General features: G+C 40.1%; 1 protein-coding gene across 1 annotated transcript; it reads right to left on the bottom strand.

Annotated features, from left to right (window-relative positions):
• Positions 1 to 897: 897 nt before the first annotated feature.
• On the bottom strand, positions 898 to 11052 carry txndc15 (thioredoxin domain containing 15). The gene is made up of 5 exons (XM_067996212.1): positions 10860 to 11052; positions 7833 to 8347; positions 4937 to 5100; positions 1878 to 2008; positions 898 to 1295 (listed from the first exon to the last, which is right to left on the bottom strand). Exons 1-5 carry the CDS (start codon positions 10942 to 10944, stop codon positions 1099 to 1101), a joined length of 1092 nt encoding a protein of 363 aa, XP_067852313.1. The 5' UTR covers positions 10945 to 11052; the 3' UTR covers positions 898 to 1098.
• Between the last annotated feature and the right edge of the window lie 233 nt (positions 11053 to 11285).

Below are 11285 nucleotides of genomic sequence, written 5' to 3'. Positions count from 1 at the left end.
GCTCTCCATCTTTGTAGCCTATTCCAGCACTACACCTCCCCCCTGTGAACTCTCCATTCCTCTAACTTCAGCCTCTTGTACATCTATCCTTCCCTTTGTCATACCATTGTTAGCTGTAGAATTCTCTCTACACCCCTCTGCTTTTCCACCTCCCTCTCCTCCTTTAATACCCTTCATAAACCCCACCTCTTTGACCAAGCTTTTGTTCACCCCTCCTAATATCTCCTTCTTTGGATTGATGTCCATTTTTTCCTCACACCTCTGAAAAGCTTTAGGAAGTTTTTCTGTTTAGGCGCTATATAGGTATTCTCAACACACTCCTAAAATGCATTCAGAAGAGTATTCTTTTCCCCTCCCATTGCTCTCTAGCAGGAGACAAACAGTACAACCAGTTATGGGCACTAAGACACTGTTTAAATGTGAAACTGCAAGCTGAACCAGATATGGAATCAAAAGCAAAATATTGCAGATGCTGAAAATCTGAAATAAAAGCAGAAAATGCTGGAAATACTCAGCAGATTAGGCAGCATCTGTGGAGAGAAAAACAGTGATAAGGTTTCAGGCTGATGAACTTTTGTCACAACTGGAATATGGAGTTTGGTCCTCAGGATCCACTGGATATAATTTAACTGTTGAGGGTGATGTTGAATGCTAAGTTACTTACCATTGTTCAGCTTGCCACTGAATTCCTCTTCCATTCCTCAATATTCAATCATGTGCATAATCATAGGCTCACAGATAGGTGATCTTCTAATCTAGTGTTGAGTCTGAATCCCTTAACTTCAGAACTGATGTTTGGTGCTCCCTTTGTTGAAGCGGCATTTAAGGCAAATCCTTTAACATGCAATATAAGAAGCAATCACTTGAAGTTACAATTCAACACCAAAATACTGATAATTTGGGAAACACTTTATATTTATTCACACTGACAAATCAGCCATAACTTTTGAATATTTATATACATAATTTAAATTGCTGCAGAAAAAGAGGAATTTTGGTGATAAAAAGCTGACGCATTAATGAACATCTTCCGCTGCTGCTGCAGGTGACCAGTGCAGCTGCTCCTTGCGATGGGTAGTGACCAACTTCTGTATGTGCTTAGTCCTGGTGTTCATGCTCTTGTCCTGGGATCAACCACTTGATACTGTCTGACTGTATTGTACCATAAACTAAAAACACACAGACAAACAACACAGAGAAGACAAGCAGCCAGTCAATGCCTCTCACTGCAACACTGGGAAGTGGACCGCTTAGATCTTGTTCTGTCACTTCAACAGTGCCATTTGCTTCAATACCTGGAAAACAAATATATTGTTTAAAGTGGATTGCAATGGCAAAAATGCAGGACATGGAATTTCTATTTGAACTTGTGTTAAAACCCTAACAAGTGCTCTTTATCCTGCTATTTTCTGCTATCAGTTTACTACAGAAACGGATAAATGGAATAACACATTGGCATATAAACAAGTTTAAAGGAAGAAGGCAGTGCATTGAATTAACAATGGGGATGGGGAGAACGAGGGATTTTACCTCTAAATAAAAATAGGTTTAAAAAAGGTAAATCAATTTCAAAAACTGCCCAAAGCACCATTATCAATAGTGTTAAACAGGAACGACCCTCGATCCAAGAGACTTCTGAACCTAGCATCGGGTCAGCAAGTCACCTAAAGCGGGCTCAAGTCCCAAGTTCCATCTAAATTATACAGCAGATGTTCTTTTCCCACCTAAAACTACTTAATGCTAGCTTTTCATGAGACTGTACTTGTCCCAAATCTTTAACTGTACCCACAGAACAAAAATAGCTCTAATTTTACATAGAAATTATACCCTTAGTGAATATCCACGTATAATTTACATTAATGAGAATTACTACTAACCGGTTTGGTTAAAAATGAAAGCCCTCAGAGTTGAAATTGTTCTGTCTGTATGATTAAACCTGGCCATAGGCTTGACACCTTGGAATAGCAGGATGTTGGGAACAGCTACTGTACCAAACCTAGTAGAAAGACTTAGAATAACAGAACCAATAATTAATCTAAGGATGAAGAGCTGGCATTGAGCATCAAATACTGATTGTACAACATTTGGTGTTGCTACTTTTTTTAAAAAAAAAGTTTCTTCTGCAAAATAATGTCAAATCCCAATGCTCTAATTTAAAAATAATTTTCATTGATCTAGAGGAAGGCTTAAATGGAGCTATTCTTCCATTTACAGATAAGGCAAATAAATTGTTGAGGTTAGTAACTAGGACCAAACCAATAGGTTGCAACCCAATTTAGATAGGTGAACAGGTTCATGTTTTGTAGATTACATCATGACATTTTGCTATGATTATACTGCGCTAATGGTCTGAGACTTGTAGCTGCAGAGAACAGTAATACTCTGGGCTGCTCGTGGCACACCCACTGCCACGAGAAAGTTCCACTCAAGTATGTTTGCTTCCCAAAGGTAAACTCTTTATGTTTTTGAGAGAATGGGAAGGAGTGTTCACACACACAAACATTTAAAGAAAACTGTACTTAAGTCTATAACGAAGCCTGACATGTTAAACCTGACATGACCCCACACTCGAGTTATATTCCATGTGAGCCTAAAATTTCTAGATGGTTTGGATACTTTGCAGGATGTATGCTGAAGACATATGCACCTTTTCTTTTTCACAATATTACTTTTATTTCCTTTCCTTCCATTGTCCCCAAGTACAATCCCCACTGGAGAGAATCGTTTTTGCTAGTGACACTCCATCACTAGCCATTAGGGGGCACATAGAAGCAATCCACAATGGCAACAATCTGTACATAAGAAAGAACATAAGAAATAGAGCAGGAGTAGGTCATACGGCCCCTCGAGCCTGCCCCGCCTTTCAATAAGATCATGGCTGATCATCTACTTCAACTCCACTTTCCTACCCTATGCCCATATCCCTTGATTCCCTTAGTGTCCAAAAATCTATCGATTAGTCTTGAATATACTCAACCATCCACAGCCATCTGGGGTAGAGAATTCCAAAGATTCACAACCCTCTGAGTGAAGAAATTTTTCCTCATCTCAGTCCTAAATGGTCAACCCCTTATCTTGAGACTATGACCCATGGTTCTAGAATCTTCAGCCAGGGGAAACAGCCTCTCAGCATCTACCCTGTACAAGCAACAGATCTACAAGTACAAATTTCTAGTTTAAGTGATGACCCAGGAAATTTGCCCAAATTTGTATAAACACTGCTTGTCTAGAGCGTTATGTAGGTCGTCTCTCTACTTTTCCTTCTCTCCCCATGAAAATGTACTTTGCTTCAAATAGCTGCTTTCCTAGAGTGGCTGAGATTATTAACTGACCAAATAGCACACTGTGGGCACAAAATGATATCTTTCCTGTAGCAGAGCATGCAACTATCCAAAACCTGTACAGTATGAAAGATTAAAAACATTCAGTACTCAAAATGGTTAAGATCACGACCACTGACCTTGCTAAGAATTCAAAATATCTCAATACATTGGGAGACAGAGAAATAATGGAGCTTGGTGAAAGCAGGGATGACAGGCAAGCAGGATTTAGTACAGGATAGGATACAGATGGTAGAGTTTATGTAGGTTGGAACGTGGGAAGCTGGTGAAGAGAGCATTGGAAAAGTTGCACTTTGAGGTAATGAGGGCGTGGCCTCTTGTGTGAATGTCATCACATTAAGGGCACAGAGCACCAGTTTATATTACGAATGCAAGAGGTGTCAGGGAAAGATTTCAAGATGTACTCTATTCTCAAGGTCCAGATGACAATTATGTTGGAGCTGTGGTCTCATATTTTGATATAAACCCCTCGATTAGGTTTGTTTGTAACTTATTCCAAGGCATTCATTATTGTATGTTACACAGTGTATCATTAATTAAACCTGCATTTATTCTCAGCTGTCATTATTACAACACTGCTTAGTACAATACTGTAATACATCCTCTTTCTGTCACATGATGCAAGATTGCATTGCACTGCTCAGTCACGATGCCATCAGGAAAAATACAATAGTAACAAGATTGAAGCTTGAAAAGTGTTATTTAAGTGAGAAAGTTCAGTAATGGAAGCTCTGCCCCTTTTGATATTAAATAAAAGCACCAAAAGTACACAAAATTGCAGGGATTGCAAAGAATATAAAATAACAGAGAGTATTCAAAACTGTAGACACCCTTAAAGCTCACAAGTTATTAATAAACCACTCAACTTTTACTCTTGTAGTTTAAGAAGTCATTTGAACTTCTTCAGTATTAAAACCTTTTAAAATTTGAAGATGAATTCGCTCTATTTTTCTTCCTGTGCCACATGTCAACTGGGCCAAGGAACCAAACAGCCCGTTTCACAGACCTTTATCAATGATGCATCTGGCTCCACTAGGAAGTGCAAGACAGTGGCCTAGGGACACACAACTTCTAATTTTCCCTGCTACCTGTGGGGATATGTTAGTCCTCCACTTGATGCCTCATCATTGTGAGGCAGGTCAAAGCTATTTCATCACTCAGTGGAGCCAACTGTGTTACAGCCTTGTAATACACTCCCAATTGTTTGTTTACGCTCCACCTAGGATGAAAAGTTGGGCTCACCCCAGTTCATGTTGAAATAATTAACCACAAGTAAAAACCTCCATGAACACAGAAATCATCTTAAACTTGTGCTTTTACTGGACATTGTTGTTTAGCCAAACAGTCAAAAGTCTAAGGTTTTACTTCTATCCATTTTCTTCCCATTAAATTATTGAAATAATAAGTTGGAAGAATGTTTTCCAAAATGTTTAGTACCGTGCCAAATTATCAAGATCTGTACATTATCATGAACTCTTACTGGCCTATAGCATATGAAATACGTTTCAGTACAAATGTAAAATTTAGATTTAACCTATTCCTATGAAATCCTTTGCGTCTCCAACAAGTTTAGTCCAATATGCTGCTGTAAGTACCTGCTGTGCTGAGATGCATCCAGTGCCAGAAACTGCAGGGAGGGAAAAGCACGTGGCAGTGCATTGAAATGTGGACCAAGGTCTGCAGAGAACCGACACCATGGCGTGTAGAAGAGAACTACAGAGCAATCACTGCCATTGGCATTCAGGAATTCCATGAGGTCCTGTAAATATATATTGCAATATTGCATTTATACCAATATTACTTAACTCAGTCCAACAAAGTCAAAGAAAGAAAACAAAAAAATAAATAAAAAGTATGCTATTTATGCGAGTACATCCTCAGGGCCTATACTAAAATGGAATTTATTCATTATGTAATGTTGTACTAAGCAGTGGAATTGTAGATTGGGAAAGACATATTTATATTATTTTATTTACAAGCTACACCACAAATTAAATCTACTGTGCAGTTGGAAGGCTTGCATTTGATCCCATTGTTCTGGCATTTCAATTTCCAGCAAGCCATAGTCTTCCCCCTACCCCTATTATGTTCTCCGATCTTTATTTTTTATTCTTCAGTACCACTGTGCAATTGCACCATTCTTTGGCCAAGAGATAAAACAGCACCTTTGCACATCTCCTAGCAGCAGCTAAAGATGAAAAAAGTATGCTGTCAATGACTCATTTGCCAGTTTTCCCTCCCTTGATCAATCACTCGATGCAAAGCTGGTTGTGCAAGAACTGTTGGGTTGTGTGTGCATTTCTCACTACTAGTCACAGCATAAACACATTTTAATACTGTAAAACCAGTGAAACAATTATAAATATTTCTCCCCAATTTTCTCCCTCCTCTTATGACATTGACTCCTGTTGGCGTGCAGTTCCATGAGCACCAGCACCTCTCTTGTAGCTCACACAAATGGCTGTTCTTCACGTGAGCCCAGACAGTAAGAGTTGTAGGTTATTCAGTCATAGAGGGCATCACAGCTGAGCCCAAATTCTGTCCTCACCCATATCCACAGATGCACACTTTCTAGCATAGGTCACCAGATCACAATGAGCAGCGTGAATTGCTATCACATGGGCTCTAAAACTGTACCGCCGGTACCTTTACTCACTAGGTTAACAGAATAGTTTTTATTCACTTCATAACTTTATATAACATATGTAAACAAAAAGCTTTTTTGTCACAATTTCAAACATAACTAGTTAACGTAAGCTGATTTAAGATTCCTACAGGGCAGTAATGCTTCAAAAAGCTAGATTTGAATATTGTGAGAAAACTGTTATGGCCTATATATCTTTCAAGATGCTAGTGCAGCACATATCTGCAATAAAGAAAATCTGTAAGCATTTTTTACTTATTATATTAGTGTTTTGGCGTCACTCAGTAACTAAAGTATTTTAATTTCATTTATTAAGGAGAGAAATGTTTAAAACTCACAAACATTTGCTGATTTCCGTTTAATTAATACCTCCTCTTTAGATTCCCCCTGCCCCCACGTAAAACTCCAGAGCAGAGGGCCACCAGGGAATTTGGCAATATTGGTTGAAAGCATGCACAAAGGAACTCAGGATAACTTACCTTCTATCCCTCTGGGAGAAAACACTTGGCATCCAGCCTGCACCTGTCCCTGACTAAAAGGGTGAGATCATGAACTTTAATAGGGAACCTTGATTACCAAAGCATATAGCATCCCTCTGTGGTACACAATTACAATTCTCAACCAATAGCTATTTTTCTTCCAAGTTTAGCAAACCACCCCACTTAATTTAGGGAGAAATTCTACACAAGGTACAGTAGCCAGTAGGAACATATTGCAGATTGATTCCTCATGATTAATTAATAGCATCAGAAGACTTTTATTGCTTAATGCAGCAGCTCCAGCTTCCACTAATTAACCAGCGGGGAGTAGTTCAAATATTCAGGCAAGATCTTGTATAAAGGCTGCAAATCTGGAGCACTTACAAAGCTAGAGGGGCTGTCAGAATCGGAAACACAAAATCTGCTCTTTTACTTCTTTCAGCAGTAAAACTTCAAAGTCAATGGGCCAATAAACCAAAGTATCTTTAAAGTCCTGGTTTACTATCAGTCAGGTAACCCAGCAACTTCAGCTCTAGATTCCCAACCAGGCAGACCATCACAAAGAATGCCATTTTGGATTACAATTTCCAAAATTGCTATAGAACCTTTATGCAGAAATTGCCCAAAATCCAAGAATTAAAGTCACCTTCTATCCCACAGTTATTTTGTATCTTCTTTCCTCGACCTAGGTCTCACTGTGTCACATAATATCCCTTAGCCAAAAAGACTGGTAGGAAATCTGCTTCCCAAGCCTCTGCCAATTTTAAAACTGGGAAGATCTGTCATCCAAAATTCTCTACTTGTAAAGAAATACCTGACCTTGGCTTGGGTGCTCCCTGTAGTGTGGATGGGAAAGCAAATTCACCATGAAGGAAACCATAGGCACAAATTCACTCCAGTGGTGTTCCTGTGAGTTACTGTACCTATATTTTAGTGTTCATAATTTTTGCCCTTGTGAATTTTTATTCAAATATAATGTCACAATTAAGAAAAACATAAGTTCCAACATACTGTGCCAAACAGAGTGGAACATATGCCTGTGATTTCCAATCTCATTTATACTGTAGTAAATAGGAGCTGAGCAAGGGCCAGATGTTTCTAAACAGGAAGGGGAGACCAATCATCCTGAGCCACTCTCATGCTTGGCAGCAAATGGGTATACAGCAACATTGGCAGAGGCTTAAGAGCAGGTTTCTGGTTCTGGAGAAAGTGGAAGAACTCATATTAGAGAAAAATATTCACAAAGAAAACTTCATAGCCTGGATACTGCTATACATACACATGGCAACGGCTAAAGTTACATAAAGCCTTGTGAAAGGACTATCAGCAAATTCACCAAAATATAATTAAATTGCAAATTCTTCTTACTTGTGAGTTATTAAGAATTTGGACAATGAAGCTCTCTAATCCAGTCATATTTCTTTCATCACAGTTAACTTTTGGTGCTCTGGCTGCTTCAGTAGCATTTGATTCTTCTGCTGCTGGGCTCTCAGCCGGCACTGGTTCCACAATGCCCGTTTCTCTCTCTTCAAGCAGCTCTCCCTCTTGACTACCAGATGGGATATATGTAAGGGAAGGAAATATCTCCTCTGAAACACTGCATTCTCCTGTCTCTCCACTCACACCAGTACAGGGAGTATCTTTGACTTCAAAAGCAGTACGTTCATTTTTAATATTCTGAATAAGAGACAGTAATGCTTCTTGATTAGACGTAACTCCAGTTCCCAGAACAGCATCAGCAATTTCTGCTGTTGGAAACTGTATTTTTCTTTTAGACTGCTCATCCATTCTTTCAAGTTGAACGTCACTGGCTGAATTGGAAATTATATCATTCTCTTCTGCAGGCAAATGTTTTGAAGGATCGTCATCTCTTAGCACTTCACCTTTTAAAAAAAAGCATTTTTCTTTGATTAAAAATTGTGCGACTAAGTAAACTTGCTCTCACTTAAGAAATCAACATTTTTTATATAACTGGAGCTATGAGTGGCACAACTAAGATTGCAATCTTTAACTTGTGTGACTTTTTAAAATGAGGACATCACAGATATGGAAATATCAATTAGATCTATGGCAAATAATTAAGCATTACTTTGGGTAGAGTTTTGTTGGAATTTAGTAAGTAATTTCCTACCACACTGGTGTCCCACATTTCACAAACCTAAGTCTATACAGTGCCCAGTTATACAAATATTAGATTACCGAAACCTGCTTCAAAGTTTTCATCCCAATAATCGGTGCTACTTCAAAGCAAACCAAAGTTTTCTATGTATTTTACAATTACTGTTGATATTTATATCCAGTTTAAAAATAAAAAAATAGTTGTAGCCATTGTGAAAATGTAGCTGAGAAAAAGTAATGTAAAGCTGGGACTGTCTGCTCCATGCTCAGACATTACAATTGACACTGGAGAAATGTTAGCAGTGGGACTCAAACTAGTAACTTTCCAACTCAGAGGCGGAAATGCTATTACTGAGCCAAGGCTCACTTCATATGCTCTATACTTTTGTTTTATTTCTTTATTCATGTAGAATCAGAGAATTCTACTGCACAGATGGAGACAATTCATCCCCTTGCTCATGTGCCAGCTCTCTGAAAGAGCTATTTACTTAGTCCCATTCCGTTTCAAATTTTTTTCTCTCAAATACTTATTCACTTCCTTTGTAAAAATTATGAATTCTGCTTCCACCACTGTTTCTGGTAGGGTATTCTATCTTTTATAGGAGTCAGCCTTGACTCAGTGGTAGCACTCTCACCTCTGAGTCAAAAGGTTGTGGGTTCAAGCCCCACTCCAGAGACTTGAGCACATAATCTAGGCTGGCACTTCAGTGTAGTACTGAGGGAGTGCTGCATTGTCTGGTCATTTATTTAATTGCTGTTTGTGGAACCTTGCTGTGTGAAAACTGGTTGCCACATTTCCTACATTATAACAGTGACTAAACTTCAAAAATAGTTAATTGGTTGTAAAGTGCTTTGGGTCATGAAAGGTGCTATCTAAATGCAAGTTTTTTTCTTTCTTTCCAACAACCTGCTGCTTAAAAACATTTTCCTAACATCAGCAGCCTTAATAATGGAAGGGATGTGGGAATTCCATTTGTGATCAGAGAAAGTAAGCCCAAGAATATTGATAAAGGAGGACTGAGCATGGAGCCGTTAAAAAGATTAGATATAATAGCTACTGGCTACGCTTGTGAGCGACATTACGAAATCATCAAAAAATGAAACAACAATTTTCACAATCAAAATACTGCAGATGCTGGAAATCTGAAATAAAAACAGAAAACGATGGAAAAGCTCAGCAAGTCAGGCAGCATCTGTGGAGAAAGAAACAGAGTAAGGTCTGACGAAAGGTCTTCGACCTGAAACGTTAACTCTGTTTCTTTCTCCACAAATGCTGCCTCACTTGCTGAGCTTTTCCAGCATTTTCTGTTTTTACTTCAACAATTTTCACTGCACCACTGAAAAACCTAGAAGAGCTCAAGATGAAGTGATTCAGCCATTGCATTGACAGAAGTGGAGGTCAGTGCAGGGTTCTACCTGCTCAATGCTACACTGTACCAAATGCAACAGAACTGCTCCACCTGTTCAGTTACATTATGTTTTAACATCTTCTGTACCTATATGCTACCACCTGCTGTCTGTTAGTCAATGCCTGTTTAACCGCGGCTGCAACAGAGAAAGAACCTTTTTTTATTCGTTCATGGGATGTGGGCATCGCTGGCGAGGCCGGCATTTATTGCCCATCCCTAATTGCCCTTGAGAAGGTGGTGGTGAGCCGCCTTCTTGAACCGCTGCAGTCCGTGTGGTTTTATATAGCACCTTTCACAACCTCAGGACATCCCAGAGAGCTTTACAGCCAATATTACACTTTTCAAATGTAGCCATTGTTGTAATGTAGGAAAGGCAGCAACCAATTTCTGCACAGCAAAGTCCCACAAACAGCAACGAGGTATGACCAGGTCATCCCTTTTTTGAGGGATAAATATTGGCCCCTGCTCTTCTTCAAATAGTGCCATTGGATCTTTTACATCCACCACGTCTCATCCTGAAGATAGCACCTCTGACAGTGCAGCACTCCCTCCAGTGATTATGTGCTCAAATCTCTGGAGTGGGAATAGATCCCACATCCTTCTGATTCAGAGGCGAGAGTGCTACCCATTGAGTCAAGCCTGGCAATGCCGATCAGTCGAGCGCCCTACCTGCTCAATACAGTAAGTGTTTCTTTACACAAATACTACCTATAGAATGCTCCGCCTGCACAACTCCTACTCCGTGATACCGGTTCGGCGATCATTTGCACAGGATTCCCTGTCGGTGCTGTGTCGCAGGCAGCAGCCTCTCGCTATTACTCGGTGCGCTACGCGCCCCACTCACTTGATCCCCCGGCCAGTCACTCACCGTTTACACTCGCTGTTGTGAGAATCAACGTCGCCACAAATAAAACCGGTTTCTTCACAAAGCCGCCCATTCTGCCCACTGACATAAAACAATACTAACTGATGCAACGCGGCGCCTCCATGGTGACAGCAGCCGCAGCTCGCTAGGCCGGAGCACTCGCACTAACTTGCTACCCACCACCTCTGATTGACAGCAAAGATTAACCAACCATCGGCGGCGCTTCCCCCACTCCCAACACGTGGGGGCCCTTCGTTTCAGCCAGTTGGCAAATAGGAAATGAGACCGAGAGGCCGGAGGGGGCGGGCCTTTGGCGTATTGATCAAGTTTGTTTGAAGTGCAGCCGGTTACTAGGAAGCGTCGTGAAGGCGCGGGGCCTCGGAGGGGAAACAGCACGAAGGTGAACCGAAATTTACAGCACCTGTCCAT

The sequence above is a fragment of the Heptranchias perlo genome, chromosome 14, assembly GCF_035084215.1.
Source record: "Heptranchias perlo isolate sHepPer1 chromosome 14, sHepPer1.hap1, whole genome shotgun sequence".
Lineage (NCBI taxonomy): Eukaryota > Metazoa > Chordata > Chondrichthyes > Hexanchiformes > Hexanchidae > Heptranchias > Heptranchias perlo.
This window is presented reverse-complemented; position numbering and strand designations above follow the sequence as displayed.

What these genes read in the sequence shown, in the direction of transcription:
- txndc15 (XM_067996212.1), bottom strand. Translation starts at nt 10,944, where the DNA reads ATGTCAGTGGGCAGAATGGGCGGCTTTGTGAAGAAACCGGTTTTATTT. An exon ending in GATGCATCTCAGCACAGCAG is followed by an intron (nt 2,009 to 4,936) that starts GTACTTACAGCA and finishes TGTTATTCTAAG; the next exon opens with TCTTTCTACTAGGTTTGGTA. An exon ending in TTTCATTTTTAACCAAACCG is followed by an intron (nt 1,296 to 1,877) that starts GTTAGTAGTAAT and finishes TTTGTTTTCCAG; the next exon opens with GTATTGAAGCAAATGGCACT.